The 21,130-nt window shown below is 50.0% G+C and overlaps 1 protein-coding gene across 3 annotated transcripts in view; it reads left to right on the top strand.

The window, feature by feature from the left end:
* Positions 1 to 3,050: 3,050 nt before the first annotated feature.
* Positions 3,051 to 21,130, top strand: part of NR1I3 (nuclear receptor subfamily 1 group I member 3) — a 36,173-nt gene continuing 18,093 nt past the window's right edge. For all 3 annotated transcript variants that reach the window (XM_048511631.1, XM_048511641.1, XM_048511622.1), the window contains exons 1-3: positions 3,051 to 3,201; positions 10,954 to 11,157; positions 13,438 to 13,568. In XM_048511631.1, the coding sequence (XP_048367588.1) occupies positions 10,976 to 11,157; positions 13,438 to 13,568 (313 nt within the window). In that variant the 5' untranslated portion in view covers positions 3,051 to 3,201; positions 10,954 to 10,975. The remainder of the gene's footprint in view (positions 3,202 to 10,953; positions 11,158 to 13,437; positions 13,569 to 21,130) is intronic.

Here is a 21,130-nt window from a genome sequence, read left to right as displayed (position 1 = left end):
TGAGATGCTGACCTAAGTGCCAGCACCTCCCTTCCGCACCAACACTGCGCTGCCTAGCAGCCTTACAACCCCTTAAGTACACTTTCTCCCGTCGGGAGCCCGGGAGAATCCTCAAAGACAGGCCAAATTCACTCATTCAAAACAACCAATCATCATTCATTTGCAACATGCAGGAACCAATCAGTGTCCGATAGGCATCCCCTTCTCGAGTTTCGCGCCAGAGCAGGGCGAGGCGATGACGTGTCCACTGGCGGGGGACACACAAAGGTTTTCTCCAGGTGTCCGGGGTCAGGAAGCCAAGAGCGATGACGTGAGTCCCCTTATCTGCCTGCTGACGAGATTAGGCAGGGCAAGGCGCTTCGGCCGAGGTTTCCCTTTGTCCGCGTGCATCAGGGGACTTTACACGTGAATGGGATACGTCCGGGTGGGCCAAGGAGGTTCCATACAAGCACAAATACAGGGAAACTTACAAATCCTATTTCTACCTAATACAAATCAGTTCCTACCTAAACAAATACAAGACAGAAATAAATTTTCCAATCGTTTTTAGTTCAGACATAGTCCAGGAGCGGGATTCTCTCCTGGCTCCGCTATCAGGACCACGGTGTGTGTGTGTGGGGGGGAGTTAGTTCAGTCTCCCCCCCCCCCCCATTACATTTTCCTGACCAGGAACGGCACCAGGGAATCTCAGCCCTCTTTATGGGCCTGGCTTGTGCTGCACATAAGTTATTCCAACAGCCCAAATGGCCGCTCTCCGCTATTGCAAATACGGGAAGTTATGCGGAGGGGGGGAGGGGGGAGGGGAGACTTAAGAAGAAGAAGAAGAAGAAGAAGAAGAAGAAGAAGAAGAAGAAGAAGAAGAAGAAGAAGAAGAAGAAGAAGAAGAAGAAGAAGAAGAAGAAGAAGAAGAAGAAGAAGAAGAAGAAGAAGAAGAAGAAGAAGGTCACCCAGCTGCCGTGTGTTGGGAGTGCACAGGCTAATCTGAATTCCCCAGATAAGCCTCCACAGCTCAGGCGGCAGAGCAGGGAATCAAACCCGGTTCCTCCAGATTAGAGTGCACCTGCTCTTACCCACTACGCCACTGCTGCTCCTTTCTGCCCACATCCTGGTCTGAACCAGATCCCCACACACCTGAGAACCTAAATTTGGACTAGGAGCCTCCACCACACATCGCATGAGAGGACTCCAAGGCAGAGCCTGCGAACAGGGTATAATTTGTGAAGGTAGCCCTCAACCGGCAACTAAGAATGATGTATCTATGTCTATTTGCTTTAATCCTTGCAATTCCTTTCTCCATCTACCACCACCAGGCAGCTGAGGGCTCGGTTCCTAAGCCGTAAACGGGCACACATTCAACACAGGGCTGGCATCAGCATTCCCTGAAGGGGGCCGGCTGCCAGGGATCCACTAACAGTGACGCCACCCCCTGCCTGTCTCTAGCCAGTTCATTTGTGAGTGCTCTCCACTAGCATTCCCGGCTTTACATGCTGCCCAGCATTGGATAGTGTGGCATTCCTAGCTCCGTGTGTAACCTCTATCTGTGGGTTCTGTGGGGCAGAACTTGGAATGAGTTTGCAACAACAAATTAAAAAAAATGGTTTACTTTCTTAACATATAACATCAACATTTAACATCACACTTCAAGGTCCTGTTCAGGTTGCATTTTCAAGTCCTTATATTTACAGCCTACTGATACTGCCAAGTCCAATTCTTCTTTGCAAGTGGGTTGGCTCCTGAAGACTCCAAGGGCTTGATGAACAGGATTCAACATGGTGAAGGTTTCCAGGAGAACTCTCACCCATTGCAAACACAAAAACCCTGAAACAATAAACTCCAACATTTACAACATAGCAAAAATAAACAACTACCTTCCCAGTAGTTCCCAACAACATTGCAGTTACCTCAACAAGGTGTTAAGGGCTTATACAAACCAAGGTCCGAGTCTGGTAGCCTTGTCTCCTCCAAACTACATGAGCTCTGCAGCCTCCTGCTGCTTTGAGACTCCACCCCTTTCTGGGTCAACCCATTCTGAGCATGGGGGTGACACGTGGACCATCTGGTACAGTTGGAGAAAGGGCATGCAGGGTAACGTGCCAAGCTGGAGGGAGGGCCTGGAAATCTACCACGATTGCAGCTGATCTCCAGACGAGAGAACATGGCTGCATTGGAAGGTGGACTCTATGGTCCCTCCCCTCCCCAAACCCCACCCTCTCAAGGCTCCGCCTCTAAAATCTCCAGGTATTTCCTAGCGCAGAGCTGGCACCTCTAACGCAAAGGGTTTGACCATGGAAAGCTTGCAAATGAGTGCAGAAAGGATACACAAGTGGAGGGTACACCTGCAGGTAGGTGGGGAGGGAATGGAGACTCAGGTGATGGGCAAAGGGGGGAGGGGCTCCTCAGTACTCTGCTTGGGGGCAGGGACAACTTGGAACCAACTCTGGTTCGACAAACGGAGTTTCCCCCTGGCAGTGTTAGGGGAACTGATTCAAGCTGCGAAAACGTTGCAACTCTGCTGGGAAACATGGAGTCGGGAAAGCCAGCATGGTGTAGTAATTAAGAGCAGGTGGACTCTACTCTGGAGAACCGGGTTTGATTCCCCGCTCCTCCACGTGAGCAGCAGACTCATATTTGGTGAACCAGTTTTGTTTCCACACTCCTCCATATGAAGGCCGCTGGGTGACCTTGGGCCAGTCACGGTTCTCTCAGAACTCTCTCAGCCCCACCTGCCTCCCAAGGTGCCTGTTGTGGGGACAAGAAGGGAAAGAAGTTTGTAAGCCCCCTTGAGTCTCCTTACAGGACAGAAAGAGTGATATCAATCCAAATTATTGTTCTTCTTTCATGATCTCTTTCATGATCCACCCCTTGCCTTAGTGAGGCCTCCCTTTCACCATCGGATCTGTTTCTAACCTTCTTCCACACACACCCCTTCACAGGTGCCTTTGGCCTCCCTTCCCCCAGTGTTTCCACACACAAACACACACACACACCCCTTCAGCTGTTCCAGTCCGCTCTTTTGACTCCTCAGGTGCAAAGTCCAAATTCCACCGTGCCACGCAAAATCTCTCCGGTTCCTCTCCCTGAGACATGGGGCTCCACTGGGGAAAGAGTTGAGGTGGGGGGCTCAGCCCCCTGACCAGCCACTCCTCCCTGACCCACTGCTCATCACGCCCCTTGATACCCTGTCTGCTGTACACCCAACCGGTAAGCATTTTGAGGGGAAATATCTGGGCGAGGCAAGGAGGGAGTCAATATGCAGAACCACTGCAAGCTCTGTAGAGCATGGGGGCGATTTGGGGTGCTGGAGGAAGAAGACGAAACAGTTATTGGGAGCCCAAGCAGGCTGACCGACAGAACGGCACGATAAACTTCCCCTATCCCTGTCTCCGGCTCTGTCCTTCAATAGCTCAGCTCACGGGCGTATCTGGAGGACTCTTTTGTGATAAGACTGAAGAAGAATCCCCAGGTTTATTTTCTTTCCCTTCCTCCCTAAGCTCCCCTCTTTCTTCAGTTCCACGCTCAAGAGAAGCACTTTCGCGTGACCTTTGGTGCCGGAGGCTTACATAACATCATTTCTCCCTGCCCTCCTGTACCCATGCAACATTTAGAACTCCTGCTGGGCTTTAAACTCCACGTGGTTTAGCACAGATCGGTTTGGGAGCTGAAATCCTGACTCCAGACCTCTGACACTGAAAAAAGGAAACGAGCTCCTTAAATTAAGGTACTCTGGAGGGGTAGATGGGATGCTAGAACAACGGATATGTGGAAGGAATGGCAGGCAAAATAAGAGTTTCTGTGGGAGACGAGGGCTTCTTTTAGCACAGTGGTTCTCAACCTGGGGGTCGGGACCCCTTTGGGGGTCGAACGGCCCTTTCACAGGGGTCGCCTAAGACTCTCTGCATCAGTGTTCTCCGTCTGTAAAATGGATTAATGTTAGGGTTGGGGGTCACTACAACATGAGGAGCTGTGTTAAAGGGTCACGGCATTAGGAAGGTTGAGAACCACTGCCTAAGAAGAAGAAGAAGAGTTTGGATTTATATCCCCCCTTTCTCTCCTGTAGGAGACTCAAAGGGGCAGACAATCTCCTTGCCCTTCCCCCCTCACAACAAACACCCTGTGAGATAGGTGGGGCTGAGAGAGCTCCGAGAAGTTGTGACAAGCCCAAGGTCGCCCAGCTGGTGTGTGTGGGAGTGTACAGGCTAATCTGAATTCCCCAGATAAGCCTCCACAGCTCAGGTGGCAGAGTGGGGAATCAAACCCGGTTCCTCCAGATTAGGTACACGAGCTCTTAACCTCCTACGCCACTGCTGCTCACTGCTGCTCAAGACTCTCTGCATCCGTGTTCTCCATCTATAAAATGGATAAATGTTAGGCTTGGGGGTCACCACAACATGAGGAACTGTGTTAAAGGGTCGCGGCATTAGGAAGGTTGAGAACCACTGCCTAAGACTCTGCATCAGTGTTCTCCATCTGTAATGGATAAATGTTAGGGTTGGGGGTCACCACAACACGAGGAACTGTGTTAAAGGGTCGCGGCATTACGAAGGTTGAGAACCACCGCTCAAGACCCATCAGCAGCCCGCCTGTAAATGGGATAAAATGTTAGGGTTAAATACCAACATGAGAACTGTGTTAAAGGGTCGGGAGATACAAAGAAGTTAGAGAACCAATTGCCTAAGACTCTCTGCATCAGTGTTCTCCGTCTGTAAAATGGATAAATGTTAGGGTTGGGGGTCACCACAACATGAGGAACTGTGTTAAAGGGTCGCGGCATTACAAAGGTTGAGAACCCACCACTTCATGACCTTCAGAATGTAAAGTGTTCCATCTGTAAATTGATAAATGTTAGGTTGGGGCCCACAACATGAGGAACTGTGTTAAAGTGGTCGCTGCATTGGGGAAGAAGCCGAGAACCACTGCCTAAAGACTCTCTGCATCAGTGTTCTCCATCTGTAAAATGGATAAATGTTAGGGTTGGGTGTCACCACAACATGAGGAACTGTGTTAAAGGGTCGCGGCATTAGGAAGGTTGAGAACCACTGCCTAAGACTCTCTGCATCAGTGTTCTCCATCTGTAAATGGATAAATGTTAGGGTTGGGGTCTACAGCATGAGGGAACTGTGTGATGTTAAAATTAGCTGACGTAGGAAGGTTGAGAACCACTGCCTAAGACTCTCTGCATCAGTGTTCTCCATCTGTAAAATGGATAAATGTTAGGGTTGGGTGGTGCGCTTTCACCACAACATGAGGAACTGTGTTAAAGGGTCGCGGCATTAGGAAGGTTGAGAACCACTGCCTAAGACTCTCTGCATCAGTGTTCTCCATCTGTAAAATGGATAAATGTTAGGGTTGGGGGTCACCACAACATGAGGAACTGTGTTAAAGGGTGGCGGCATTAGGAAGGTTGAGAACCACTGTTTTTAGCAGAAAGGGAAATGGCAGAGGTGAACAGGTGCCAGTAATCCTGGGGCAAACTATGGCTAGGTTCCTAAGAAACTATGTGCAGATTTATGCCCAAGTGTTTTCTTATTACATATTGTGAGACCTTATTACCCATTGTGGGTCATTTGCAAATAAAGGACTCATATGCACTAGTGTTTGGGTTGAAAAACTTCATGGGTTATTAATCAGTCTACCCATTACCAATAATTTATGCTTTTTTTAGGTCATATGCATGTGCTTTCTTATACTGACTGTTTCATGATCGATTGCTCTTGATTGTAACATACTTTCGCTGTCTAAGTACAAAAGGCCGCTGACCCGTGAGTTTGGGAAATGACAGCAGTGCTGTGGTTGTGTCAAGGCTGATCTCTGGGTGAACTTGAGGAAGTCATTTTTTCTCAAGGCTAACCTACCTTCCAGGGTTGTTGTGGGAACAAGAGGGAACCTAGTGTCTTTCGTCTGGAGAAGCGAAGATTAAGGGGGGACATGATAGCTATGTTTAAATATTTGAAGGGATGTCATGTCGAAGAGGGAGTTTTCTGCTGCTCCAGAGACTAGGACACGGAGTAATGGGTTCAAGGCAGAGGTGGGATCCAGCAGGTTCTCACCAGTTCCCGAGAGTGGGTTACTAATTATTTGTGTGTGCCGAGAGGGGGTTACTAATTGGGTCTGCTTTTCCGTTAGAAATTCCATTAGGTCCAAAAATCATAAAGTCCTGTTGTTTCCTATGTATGAAGGTTAGCTTAAGGTAGAAAACGCGAATACTCCCTCCTGTTGTATTGTTTTAAAAACATGTTTCAGAAATATGGTAAAGTTCCTTGTTTAAGGAAAGTATCCTTCTTTTGACTTGTAGAAACAAAATTAAGTATTTCCAGTATTAAGCATTTGAGCCAGGCAGTCAATTGGGAGGAGAAGTAGTTGTTTCCGGTTGGCAGCAGAGATCTATAGGGCTTGCTATATGGTAAATTAGGAGTTTAAACCATGGACAGAAAGATACCATTAAAATAATAATTTATGGATGTTTATGATGTTTTTATGTGATTTTATGATGTACACCACCCAGAGCCCTTCGGGGATTGGGCGGTATATTAAGTCAAATAAATAAATAAATAAAATAAAATAAAATAAAGAAACAGCAAATAATAGTAACAATAATAGTAATAATAATAATAATAATAATAATAATAATAATAATAATAATAATAATAATAATAATAATAATAATAATAAAAAAAAAATTAGGAACTTTTTTTTACAGTAAGAGTTTTTTACAGTAACTGAGAAATTATTAATGCCCCGCCCCCGGAATGCCTGGCCCCGGAATGCCTGGCCCCGCCACCGTCATGCCCCGCCCAACCCCATTGGCGCTACGCCACTGTTTGAATCCCACCACCATGGGAACCTGTTACTAAAATTTTTGGATCCCACCACTGGTTCAAGGAGCAGGAAAAGAGATTCCACCTAAACATTAGAAAGAATTTTCTGACTGTCAGGGCTGTTCAACAGCGAATTCAACTGCCTCAGAGAGTGGTGGAGTCTCCTTTTTTGGAGGTTTTTAAACAGAGGCTGGATGAACATATGTTGGGAGTTCTTTGATTGTGTGTTCCTGCATGGCAGGCGGTTGAACTGGATGGCGCTTGTGGTCTCTTCCAACTCTATGATTTTATGATTCCTTGGAGGACAGTGTGTGAAAAGAAGAAGGGTTTGTATGTATACCCAGAGGTGGGATCCAGCAGGTTCTCACAGGTTCCCGAGAGTAGGTTACTAATTATTTGTGTGTGCCGAGAGCGGGTTACTAATGGGTGGTTTTGCCACGTGATTTTTGCCTTAGTTATGCTACTCCTCTCAGCAGTAGCGCAAAGAACTTGATACAGTTCAGCAGTGAGGCGTACCGGCGTGCAGTGGGTAGCTTGCGTCGGCGGCGCATTTGCTTCCCGCCTGGGGGACTGGCGCAGTGGCTGTGTCCTTGCCACAGCCCCGCCCAGCAATGCCCGGCCCATGGAATGCCCGGCCACGCCCCCGTCGTGCCTTGCCCAGCCCATTGGCGCTACGCCACTGTTTGAATCCCACCACCATGGGAACCTGTTACTAAAATGTTTGGATCCCACCACTGTTTATACCCTGCTTTTCTCTCCTGTAAGGACACTCAAGGTGACTGGCAAACTCCTTTCCTTCCTCTCCCCACAACAGACACCTTGTTTGGTAGGTGGAGCTGAGAGAGTTCTGAGAGAACTGTGAGTGGCCCAGCAGGTTTCGTGTGTAGGAGCGAGGAAACAAATCCAGTTCACCAGATTAGAGTCCGCTGCTCGTGTGTCCGTGGGGAATCAAACCCGGTTCTCCAGAACAGAGCTTACTGCTCTTCACCACTACACTACCCATGCTAGCCCAAACTCATCAGATCTTGGAAGCTAAGCAGGGTTGGCCCTGGTTAGTATTTGGATGGGAGACTACCAAGGACATCTAGAGTTGTGACAGGCAATGGCAAACCTCCCCTGAATGTCTCTTTCCTTGAAAACCCTATGGGGCTGCCCCACATTGGCTGTCACTGGAAGCCATCGCCAGTCATTCTGTAAGTTCTCCAACTGGGTGACCAACCCCGTTCCCTTCAGTGTTGTTTATTTGATTTATACTCTGCCCTTTCCCAGCAGATCAGCTTCCAACAAACACGCAATACTCTGATATATAAATACATTAAAATCCCAATTAAAAACAGTATGACGTCAAACACAAAGAAGAGCCTTCCACCCACGGCCACCAAAAGCACGGTCCACTCTTATTTTAAAAAATAAATAAATATATAACGTGCCAACTAGTATTCGTTCCCTTAATTCTTCCCCATATGATAGCTGCCACCAGGAATATAAATTCCAAAAAAATCCTTTGTCTCCTTTTGGTAACATGAGGTGGGATCCAGCAGGTTCTCACAGGTTCCCGAGAGTAGGTTGCTAATTATTTGTGTGTGCCAAAAGGGGGTTACTAATTGGTGATTTTGCCACGTGATTTTTGCCTTAGTTACGCCCCTCCTCTCAGCAGTAGCGCGCAGAACTTGAAGCAGTCTAGCAGGAGGTGCACCGGCGTGTGTGGCAGCCTGCGCCTGCGTGCATTCGTTTAATGCCCAAGGACCGGCACAGCGGCTGAGTCCTTGCCACAGCCCCGCCCAGGAATGCCCCACCCCCGGAATGCCCGGCTACACCCCCCATTGTGCCCCGCCCAGCCCCATTGGCGCTGTGCCACAGTTTGAATCCCACCACCATGGGAACCTGTTACTAAAATTTTTGGATCCCACCACTGATGTATAAGCTTAAATGGTTTGCCTGCGTGGTCCTAGAGAAAACAGGGTGGGATTCCTATGTTTCTGCTAACAAAATAAGATTTCATTTATAACTGATAGGCAACTTCACGGTTTCAAGAAGAAGAAGAAGAAGAGTTTGGATTTATATCCCCCCTTTTTCTCCTGTAGGAGACGCAAAGGGGTTTACAATCTCCTTGCCCTTCCCCCCTCACAACAAACACCCTGTGAGGTAGGTGGGGCTGAGAGAGCTCCGAGAAGCTGTGACTAGCCCAAGGTCACCCAGCTGACGTGTGCGGGAGTGCACAGGCTAATCTGAATTCCCCAGATAAGCCTCCACAGCTCAGGCGGCAGAGCGGGGAATCAAACCCGGTTCCTCCAGATTAGATACACGAGCTCTTAACCTCCTACGCCACTGCTGCTCAAGCCACACATTTACAAACTTAAACAAAATCAAACTGAGGCAACAAATACTTTGAGGATTTCACTCAACATAAATTCACTCTGACACATTCTGACAGCTCTCTCTCCCTCATAGTCCTCTCAGTCTCTCTGAATTTATTTTGTGTAACAGTTTATTGACGTTCTGACTTTTTAAAACCTTCTGACTTTCTGACTGACTCTATGACTTTTCACTAGTGTTTGCTCACACACAGCTTGGGCACAAGTCAAAGGCCCCTCGGGCTCACTTTCCACACATGCAGAACAGTGCACTTTCGATCCACTTTCAATGCACTTTGCAGCCGTGCAGAAAAGCAAAATTAACTTGCAAACCATTGTGAAAGTGGATTGAAAGTGCATTGTTCTGCATGTGCTTCTCTGTGTAGCCTGACATAGTGGCTGTCAGAGTGGTCCAGAATTTCTGTGTCTTCAAATAACATTCTGTGTCTAGCTTGGTTTGTAACATGTTCTGCTACTGCTGATTTTTCCGGCTGAATTAGTCTGCAATACCTTTCTTGTTTTTTTATTCATGTCTGGGTTCTGCGTCTCGTGGTCCCTAGGTAGACTTGTCCACAGCTGCAAGCTGTCATATTTTGGTCACGTTATAAGAGACAAGATTCATTGGGAAAGACAATAATGCTAAGACAAGTAGCATGCAATGGGAAAAGACTCCCTTTGAGTCTCCTTACAGAAAAGGGGGGATATAAATCCAACTCTTCTTCTAGTTGTCTACAAGCATGTGAAGCCATAAAGCAAAGACCGAGGAAAGAATGTGCAGTTGGCAGTGGTTACATTTAGCAGGCTGGTTACATATATCTTAATAGCAGCAGCAATGTGTTATTTTAAGCAGGTACATGGTTCCGGGAATGCCTCTCAATCAACTAGATAGCATCCCCCTGACACTAACCTTGTGTAATTCTCCTTGAGTCTCGATGAGTATTTTGACCAAACTGGTTTCTGGGGTCCCACAGCAGCAATCGGCAGGGAGTCGACATGCAGTGCTCATCCGACATATATCTTAATAGCAGCAGCAGCAATGTGTTATTTTAAGCAGGTACATGGTTCCGGGAATGCCTCTCAATCAACTAGATAGCATCCCCCTGACATTAACCTTGTGTAATTCTCCTTGAGTCTCGATGAGTATTTTGACCAAACTGGTTTCTGGGGTCCCACAGCAGCAATCGGCAGGGAGTCGACATGCAGTGCCCATCCGACATATATCTTAATAGCAGCAGCAGCAATGTGTTATTTTAAGCAGGTACATGGTTCCGGAAATGCCTCTCAATCAACTAGATAGCATCCCCCTGACACTAACCTTGTGTAATTCTCCTTGAGTCTCAATGAGTATTTTGACCAAACTGGTTTCTGGGGTCCCACAGCAGCAATCGGCAGGGAGTCGACATGCAGTGCCCATCCGACATATACCTTAATAGCAGCAGCAGCAATGTGTTATTTTAAGCAGGTACATGGTTCTGGGAATGCCTCTCAATCAACTAGATAGCATCCCCCTGACACTAACCTTGTGTAATTCTCCTTGAGTCTCGATGAGTATTTTGACCAAACTGGTTTCTGGGGTCCCACAGCAGCAATCGGCAGGGAATCGACATGCAGGGCCCATCCAACATATATCTTAATAGCAGCAGCAATGTGTTATTTTAAGCAGGCACATGGTTCCGGAAATGCCTCTCAATCAACTAGATAGCATCCCTCTGACACTAACCTTGTGTAATTCTCCTTGAGTCTCAATGAGTATTTTGACCAAACTGGTTTCTGGGGTCCCACAGCAGCAATCGGCAGGGAGTCGACATGCAGTGCCCATCCGATAGCGAAAGCAGCAGCAGCAGCAGCGGAATCGCAAGCAGTATCATCTCGAGTTGTGGGGACGGAGACACCGATGGCGAGGAGAAGATCTGTGCTGTGTGTGGAGACCGGGCCTCCGGTTACCACTTCCATGTCATGACCTGCGAAGGCTGCAAAGGCTTCTTTCGGTAGGCTCTTCCCCTATGTCACGTCTTCACAGGGAAGACTCCAGGTAGGGAGACAGGGTTCGCACACAGGGCAGTCAGAACCAAACTTAGCACTTCTAGGGCAGCGTCTTCCAAGGACTTTCTCAGCAGGCCAGTAGAATTATCTTCGTATTATGGGAAGGGGGTGGGCCAAAGCTGAGACAAAGGGCCTTTCCCCACTTACCTTCTGCTGCACGCTACTCTGGCCAAGTAGCGCGGGGTCCCGCAGGACTCCCCACTACAGGGGCGGCGACAACGCAGCCGCCCCGACACTGCCGGTCTCACGCCCTCTCAGCGCGCGTCATTCCTGGCGCTCTTCAAAATGGCGCCTTTTGATGACCCCACGCAGAGCGCAGGGTCGTGGGGAAGCCCAGAAGCGCGCCAGAAATGACACACACAGTGAGTAGCGCGCAACGAAGGTGGTAGAAGGAAAAGTGGAGAAACAGCCAAAGGCCATTGACTGACTTTGTAACCAGGATTTGAATAGGTCTTTAAGGCTCATTCTGCACATGCAGAATAATGCACTTTCAAACTGCTTTTTCAGTGCTCTTTGAAGCTGTGCGGAATGGCAAAATCCACTTGCAAACAGTTGTGAAATTGGTTTGAAAACGCATTCTTTTGCGTGTGCGGAAGGGGCCTAAATCCCTTGAAGGTACATGAGAGATCCGTGGTTCGACCTGTGTTCAGTTCTGGTTGCCACATCTCAAAAAAGATATCGTAGAAAAAGTGCAGAGAAGAGCAACGAGGATGATTGAGGGACTGGAGCACCTTCCTTATGAGGAGAGGCTGCCGCGTTTGGGACTCTTTAGTTTGGAGAGGAGACGTCTGAGGGGGGATATGATTGAAGTCTATAAAATTATGCATGGATAGAAAATGTTAACAGAGAGAAATTTTTCTCTTTTTCTCACAATCCTAGAACCAGGGGGCGTTCATTGAAAATGCTGGGGGGAAGAATTGGGACTAATAAAAGGAAACACTTCTTCACGCAACGTGTGATTGGTTTTTGGATATGCTGCCACAAAAGGTGGTGATGGCCACTAACCTGGATAGCTTTAAAAGGGGGTTGGACAGATTTATGAAGGAGAAGTCGATTTAATCTTGATCCTCCCAATCTTGATCCTCTTTGATCTGAGATTGCAAATGCCTTAACAGACCAGGTGCTCGGGAGCAACAGCCGCAGAAGGCCATTGCTTTCACATCCTGCATGGGAGCTCCCAAAGGCACCTGGTGGGCCACTGCGAGTAGTAGAGGGCCGGACTAGATGGACTCTGGTCTGATCCAGCTGGCTTCTTCTTATGTTCTTATGACCTGCTTTTTATTTACTTCATTTGTCCCCCATCTTTCTCCACAATGGGGAGCCAACGCAGCTTACCACTTTTTGCCGTCCTCCATTTTGTCTTTACAACAACCATTGAGGTAGGTTAGGCTGAGTGTGTGTGACTAGCCCTAGGGTACCCAAGAAGCTTCCATGACAAAGTAGGGATTTCAATCTGTGTCTCCCAAGTCCCACTTTGACCACTATACCGCACTTCCTGTCACAGATTGGAAGACTGGGGGAAACGAGGCTGTCTGTTTTATTCCATGTCATTACCCTGAGGTAAATGACAACAGACACTGTCCCTGGAGAATGCAGGCCCCATTGATTACCCATTATGTAGTGTGACCCCTTTAATGGGCAACATCATCATTGTTTGGTTGAAGGCTTTCATGGCCAGATTCAACTGGTTGTGGATACCGTGTGTAACAGACTTCCCTCTGTGATACCCCTCTGAAGATGCCAGCCACAGATGCAGGAGAAACGTTAGGAACAAGATCCACCAGACCACGACCACACAGCCCGGAAAACCCACCGCAATCATCATTGTTGTTTGTTCCATTTCTAAATCAAGGTTTAAAATCAATTCCAAAAACAGATGGCGACTAAATTTCACATAAATACTATAACGTTCCTGATTCCAAAAACATAAAAATAAAAATATGGACCCAGGCCAAGACCAAAACTTGGAACCAGGAAACTAAAAAATAAGGGGAAGAAAGGTGGCTGTAGATAAGCGGGAGGCCATTTTATTCCCCACACAATGTGCAAACAAAGAGAATGTAGCCCAGTTTGGCCAGAGCTTGGTCGGGTTTGGGGGCTGAGCAGGAGCAGCCGCAGTTAGTATTTGTGCGGAAGACCCCCTTCCACAAGAGGTCAACCGCCTCTGCTCTTCTCTTGCTGTCAAACCCTCAAGACTCTCTGCGTTTCTGCCTCCTCTCTTGCAGACGGACCATCATCAAAGGCGTCCAGTTCACCTGTCCCTTCAACCGCAGCTGCACCATCACCAAAGCCAAGCGCCGACAGTGCCAAGCGTGTCGCTTCCAGAAATGCCTGGATGCGGGCATGCGGAAAGACAGTAAGTCCAGCTGGCGGTTCCCGGCTCCCTTTTCCGCCGGGCTGATGGAGGGGAGACAAGATCTGCAGGTTGAGGCGATCTGAGAAAGCGTGCGTGCGCGCAGCGGCCAGGACGGCTGGTTGTCAAACTTTCTGTTCCCAGGCAACATTGAATTATTTCAGCTGTGCAGCCGCTGTGCGCTGCAAAGCATTCTGGGGTTTGCTGTAAGGCACGAATGCTGGCTTCATGCTGTGCGCGCTGCCCAGATCTGTCGGGCCTTATGCCCCGCGTGAACTGGCAGCATGTTGAAAACATACCTCGCTCTCTCTCTTGTAGCTGCACATATCAGGGGAAGATGCATCATTCATGTGGCAAGCTGAATTCCCGAGATACTTGTTTGCCGTTTATTGATCCTCTGACCGATAAGATTATGAGAGCCAGCCTGGTGCAGCGGTTAAGAGCAGGTGCACTCTAATCTGGAGAACTGGGTTTGATGCCCCGCTCTGCCACTTGAGCTGTGGAGGCTTATCTGGTGAACGAGATTAGTTTGTGCACTCCAAAACATGTCAGTTGGGTGAGCTTGGGCTAGTCACAGTTCTTTGGAGCTCTCTCAGCCCCACCTACCTCACAAGGTGTTTGTTGTGGGGGGGGGGGGGAAGGGAAAGGAGATTGTAAGCCGCTTTGAGTCTCCTTACAGGAGAGAAAGGTGGGGTATAAATCCAAACTCTTCTTCTTCGATATGAAAATCTCGATGAGGATAGTTGGTTTAGAAGCAGGATTCTTGCTTTGGGGGCTAGAAAGCCTCTGTTCAAATGCTGGACTAGGGTTGCCATCAGAGCAGCAGTGGCGTAGGAGGTTAAGAGCTCATGTATCTAGTCTGGCGGAACCGGGTTTGATTCCCAGCTCTGCCGCCTGAGCTGTGGAGGCTTATCTGGGGAATTCAGATTAGCCTGTACACTCCCACACACGCCAGCTGGGTGACCTTGGGCTAGTCACAGCTTCTCGGAGCTCTCTCAGCCCCACCTACCTCACAGGGTGTTTGTTGTGAGCGGGGAAGGGCAAGGAGATTGTAAGCCCCTTTGAGTCTCCTACAGGAGAGAAAGGGGGTATATAAATCCAAACTCTTCTTCTTCATCATCTAGGTCAAAGCTAGAGTTCTCCTGGAATTACCACTGAGGCTCCTTCCGCAAATGCAGAATAATGCACTTCCAATCCACTTTCAATGCACTTTGCAACTGGATTTTATTGTGCGGAATAGCAAAATCCACTTGCAAACAGTTGTGAAAGTGGATTGAAAGTGCATTATTCTGCAGGTGCAGAAGGGGCCTGAGTTCCAGATAACTGAGATCATTTCCCCCGGGGAGGATAGATGCTATGGCATACCACTGAGTCGAGGAGAAATGGAAAGGCCTCTCTTGATCCTGCCCCCAAATCTCCAGGGATTTGCCAAGCCAGAGTTGAAACCCCTATGCCAGACATGCCTCTGTTTGGAGAGGGGGGTGGGCTATACCCTTTGAGCCTGAGTGGAAATGTCGGAAGCTGCCGTGTTTTTAGAAACCAAGCAGAAGCAGTCAAGATCAGTTATGTGGAAACAAGGCGGCTGGGAGGCCAATGTCACAGCCGTTTTTTTTTATTTTAAAAAATATTCAGACCCTGCATCTCCCTCACGAGGAACTTGCCAATTCAACTGTGCAAAATTGGTTTTGGTTCCAGCAGCGACAGGTTTCTGCGTGTAGATCTTCCACGCTAGAACTAATCGACAGACTTCCTCATGCGATCGAAGAGAAGGTTAAGGGGTGGCATGACAGCCGTGTTTAAATATTTGAAGAGATGCCACGTTGGAGAGGGAGCAAGCTTGTTTTCCGCTGCTCCAGAGACTTGGACCGGGAGGAATGGACTCAAGGTGCAGGAAAAGAGATTCCACCTAAACATTAGGAAGAGCTTTCTGATGGTAAGGGCAGTTTGACAGTGAAATGCACTGCCTCGGAGGGTGGTGGAGTCTCTTTCTTTGGAGGTTTTTAAACAGAAGTCGGATGGCCATTTGTGTGTTCCTCCATGGCAGGGGGTTGGACTTGACGGCCCTTGTCGTCTCTTCCAACTCTATGATTCTACTTTTGGCATCTGTGCCAGAGGGCCACGCAGGAGGCTAAAACCCTCCAGCATCGCCCTGCAGACATGCTCTGTTCTTCCCACGCACAGATGGCTTGACGGGGCTACCAATTGGCCATGCTGGCAGGGGCTGATGGGAATTGTAGTCCATAACATCCGGAGTGCCAAAGGTTCGCCACCACGGGGCTAGGTGGAACTGCCTCGCCCCATTCTGGCTGTCTGTGCCTTGCCATCAGTGCCAGGACATGAAGCATCCCTTCCATTCCCCCCAGACCAGTCTGGTCCATCTCAGACAGACGTCAAGCTTGAGGGAAGTTAGGAGCCTCCCAGGAGGAAGTCCCTCCTGGCCAGTGACGGGAGCGGCTCTAAACACCTCCATCCTGGTAGAACCATAGAGTTGGAAGAGACCAGTGGGGCCAGAGGATCCTCTGAAGATGCCAGCCACAGATGCAGGCGAGGATTTGCCCTCCTCCCTGGCCAGTGATGGGAGCGGCTCTGAACACCTCCATCCTGGTAGAACCATAGAGTTGGAAGAGACCAGCAGGGCCAGAGGGTCCTCTGAAGATGCCAGCCACAGATGCAGGCGAGGATTTGCCCTCCTCCCTGGCCAGTGACGGGAGCGGCTCTCAACACCTCCATCCTGGTAGAATCATAGAGTTGGAAGAGACCAGCAGGGCCAGAGGGTCCTCTGAAGATGCCAGCCACAGATGCAGGCGAGGATTTGCCCTCCTCCCTGGCCAGTGACGGGAGCGGCTCTCAACACCTCCATCCTGGTAGAATCATAGAGTTGGAAGAGACCAGTAGGGCCAGAGAGTCCTCTGAAGATGCCAGCCACAGATGCAGTGGCGCAGGGGATTTGCCCCTCCTCCCACAATGGCCAGTGACGGGAGCGGCTCTCAACACCTCCATCCTGGTAGAATCATAGAGTTGGAAGAGACCAGTAGGGCCAGAGAGTCCTCTGAAGATGCCAGCCACAGATGCAGGCGAAACGTCAGGAGAAAATGCTACTGGAATACGGCCATACAGCCCCCTGCCAGGCAGGAAGACACCGTCAAAGTACCTCTAAGAGATGGTCATCCAGCCTCTGTTTGAAAACCTCCAAAGAAGGAGACTCCACCACTCTCTGCGGGAGCGCATTCCACTGTCTGACAGCCCTGACTGTGGTGTTGCAGGCAGAGCAAAATGCAAGCCTAGCGGAGATAATTGTTTAATATAAACACAAGGAAGGAAACCCAGGATTCCCCAGCATTCAGTCTGAAAAGCAGATGCGGAGAGAGAGACCCTTCCCTGTGGGTTTTGGGGGGGTCTCAGAGGGCCGCAGGACTGAAAGCTTTCCTGTCCCACCCTAGGGACACCCCTGCTCCTGCCAGCAGCCGCCTTCGCAGTCGGTGGGTGGGCTCTGAATGTCATGTGCGGGAAATCCTTTCGCTTGTTTGCTCTAAAGCAGTCTTTGGCGAGGAGGGAGCAGCTGCAAGACGGGGCGGAGAGGGAGAGGAGGCGGCGGTTGTCAGCCAAAGCCGCATCGTCTCCTCGGGGAGCCACACACCGTGCCAGAGAGCTGGATGGATGAGGCCGCCCTGCCAGCTCTCCTCTGCATCGGCTGCCCAACAGGGTCAGGCTGTGTTAATGGGTGGGAATGAGAGAACCAGATCAGATCAGAGATTCTTCTCTTCCTTTCACGGTAGCAGATTTCCCTCCCTAATAAAGCAGACAAAGCCAGATCGGAAGGGGACCCTGAACAGAAACCCCTCATGGGGTGAGGGTGGGGGGAAACAGCGGCTGATCCTGCACCTCAGAGCAGTGTCGAGAGAAAACAGGCTGTGGGGGGAAAGAGCCGTGTGCGAGAGGCGCGAACGGTGATGCATTGCAGTCTTAACTTTGGTGGGCCGTGCCATGCTGCAGTCCGCCTTCTGTTTAGCTGCTGAGTGCTGGGGGGGTGGGGGTGGGGTGGGGGGAGAAACACAATCCAGATCCGTGCCGCACGCCAGCTGCCACCGCTCACTCACACCTGACCCCTGTGCAGAATCCCATTAAGGAGCTTCGACCAGCGGGCACTGCGAAGAGGGGGGGCTCGCAATTCAATTAGCGGGCGGTCCCTGCAGAATCCTGATCAGACTTCCAGCCCTAGCAGAGGACCAGGTGCGGGAAAGGAAAGGAAACACGCACGCACAGGGAAGGTCGGTGCGAAAGGGGAGGCGACGCAGCAGCGGCACCTTGATGCAGTGTTGGCCGCTCCTGCCGTGGACAAGCAAAGCGTGGGCCCAGGAGACAGTGGCGTATCTACCTAGGGACAAGGGGCGCCACTCTTCTGGTCACCTGGGGGGCGCAGAATCGGCCCCCCATGTGACCAGGAAGTCCTGCTGCCTCGTCATTTTCGCGCGCTTCGACCCCTTCCCTGCCAGTCGAGGCACGCAAAAACGAGGCAGCAGGACTTCCTGCTGCCTCGAGAGATTGCCTCCTCAACCTCAGCACCCCTGGACAACTCCTGGGGAGCCCAGCCGGCAGAGGGAGTCTGGAGGGGGAGGTGGGCACCCTAGACCTTGCCCATGTCCATGGTGACATGGGCGGGGTTGAGGGCAGTGGGGGATGGAGCCTGGGGCATCAGGGGTGCAGCTGGGGTGGTGGGGGGGCAGAGCCTGGGGGAATCCTGGAGACAATTTGTCTCCGGGCGCCGTTTACCCCCCAGTACGCCTCTGCCAGGAGACGAGGGGGTGTAGAATTTGCCATGGTTGTCAACGCATTAGTGACCTTTGGTCTAGACTGCTGCAGGATGCTGCACACAGGGCTGCCCTTGAGGACTGCTCAGAATCTTCCACTGATTCAGAATGCAGCTGAAAAACCACATCTCTAGGTATCGTCGGAGGCTTTCACAGCCAGAATCGCCAGGGTGGTGTGGGTTTTCCGGGCTGTATGGCCGTGTTCCGGTAGCATTTTCTCCTGACGTTTCGCCTGCATCTGTGGCTGGCATCTTCAGAGGATCAATTAGCAGGCAGCCCCTGCAGAATCCTGATCAGACGTCCAGCCCTAGCAGAGGAGCAGGCGCGAGGAAGAAAAGGAAACACGTCGGTGCGAAAGGGAAGGCGACGCAGCAGCAGCACCTTGATGCAGTGTTGGGTACTCCTACTGTGGACAAGCAAATCCAGCTCTATGATTGTACCATCATGGTACAATCATAGAGTTGGAAGAGACCACCAGGGCCATCCATTCAGAGGATCCTCTGAAAATGCCAGCCACAGATGCAGGCGAAACGTCAGGAGAAAACGCTGCTGGAATACGGCCATACAACCCGGAAAACCCACAACACCATGTCTCCAGGGTTGCTTCTTTCCCTTGCTTCGGCTATGGCAGCAGCTCTTCTTCCCATATCTGAACCTTTTTGAGCAGTGCCTGGTGAGACCAGCCAACAATAGAACAAGTCCAGCAGGGGGTGCCAGTTGCGACGGCTGGGAGTGAACGGAGCCCTTACTGTCCATCCGGGTCCTTTTCCTTGCCTGCTTCAGAGAGTTCTTGTGGAGTCGTGGTTAAGAGTGTCGGACTAGGATCGGGGAGAAACAGCTTCAAATCCGCACTCTTGCCGTGGAAGCTCGCTGGGCGGCCTTGGGCCAATCGCATCCTCTCCGCCTGACCTACCTCACAGGGCTGTTGTGGGGACAAAATGGAGGAGAGGAGAATGGTTTAAGCTGCCTTGAACCCCCACTGGGGAGAAAGGCGGGACACAAATGAAGTCAATAAATAATTATTAAAATTAATTATTATTAAAATAATTTATTAAAATAAATTAGTAATTATTAAAATAGTTATTAAAATAAATAATTATTAAAATAAATTTCTCACGTTGACATCCAGGGGCAGATGCAAACCACCCAAGAAAAAAGGCCCGACTCCCCAATGGGAGGTGAGAAAGAGAGAGAGAGTTTTGGATTTATACCCCACTTTTCTCTCCTGTAAGAAGGAGGAGGAGGAGGAGTTTGGATTTATATCACCCCTTTCTCTCCTGCAGGAGACTCAAAGGGGCTGACATTCTCCTTGGCCTTCCCCCCTCACAACAAACACCCTGTGAGGTAGGTGGGGCTGAGAGAGCTCCGAGAAGCTGTGACTAGCCCAAGGTCACCCAGCTGGCGTGTGTGGGAGTGCACAGGCTAATCTGAATTCCCCAGATAAGCCTCCACAGCTCAGGCGGCAGAGCGGGGAATCAACCCCGGTTCTTCCAGATTAGATACACAAGCTCTTAACCTCCTACGCCACTGCTGAGGAGGCTCAAGGTGACCTACAAGCTCCTTTCCCTTCCTCTCCCCACAACAGACACCTGGTGAAGTAAGTGGGGCTGAGAGAGTTCTGAGAAAACTGTGACTAGCCCAAGGTCACCCAGCAGGAATGTAGGAGCGCGAAGACACAGCTGGTTCACCAGACAAGTCTCCACCAGTCAGGTGGTGGGAAATCAAACCCGGTTCTCCAGATTAGAATCCACCTGCTCTTAACCACTACATCACACTGGTGGGAAGAAGAGGGGGGTGAGGAGTGGTGATTTGCAGTGGTGAGTCTGCTAGCTGCCCCGTGCAAGACACATCTGGCCTAACTCGGGTCTAGGGTGGTCCCAATGGTGGAGGGGCAGTCCCTCTGACTGACAGCCCAGCAGGATTTCTCCCAAAATGTACCTAATGGGCATTCCCCCCTCGTTCACATGCAGGACAGCCACTGGCACCAGGAAGAATGGCCACTGAAGGCTGAGACGACACAAACTCTACCAGATTATTAGGGGAGTGGCCGCAAGACTGATTTTGATTCCAGTAGATTCCTGATCTAGGGGGGAGTGTTAGCAATCACATCAAGAAGAAGGCCTTCAGAATATATTTCACACGTGAAGTCTTTCCACTGGCTTCCAGTTCGTTACTGGCTGCAATTCCAAACACCGCCCTTAGATCTACAAATCCCCAGGAGGAGAGCATCTAACGGGCCACCGTTCCCCCTTATTTTTTTATTTTTTTTATTTATTTATTAAACTTTTATACCGCCCCATCCTCTAGGGGCTCTGGGCGGTGTTATGTTATGAACCGGGCTGCTCTTTCAGAGTCTCATCTCTGGATCACGCCCAGATGAAATGACCCCAGAGACCCGGACTGCTACTCCAGGGGATGAGGGATTTACTCAGCTGGCCCAGATCTCAATCTGCTAGTCCACAATAAGGGATTCTCTGCTCTCCTGCTTCATCTGAGCGGTTCCCTTTCACAAATTGGGCTTGCTCTCCACTGCCACCACCAGGCCACAAATAAAATTACAACCTGGGGGCCAACAATCAGAATCAGTAAAAACTTAGGCCGATTATACACTGGCGCTCTGCTCTGCAGCGAGGGTATGGGAGCCAGCATGATGTAGTGGCTAAGAGCAAGTACACTCTAATCTGGAGAACCGGGTTTGATTCCCTGCTCTGCCACTTGAGCTGTGGAGGCTTACCTGGGGAACTAGATTAGCCTGTG

This window comes from Sphaerodactylus townsendi, linkage group LG01, assembly GCF_021028975.2.
Source record: "Sphaerodactylus townsendi isolate TG3544 linkage group LG01, MPM_Stown_v2.3, whole genome shotgun sequence".
In the NCBI taxonomy this organism is placed as follows: Eukaryota; Metazoa; Chordata; class Lepidosauria; order Squamata; family Sphaerodactylidae; genus Sphaerodactylus; species Sphaerodactylus townsendi.
Note: the sequence above shows the minus strand (reverse complement) of the source record. Positions and strands in the feature narration are given on the sequence as shown.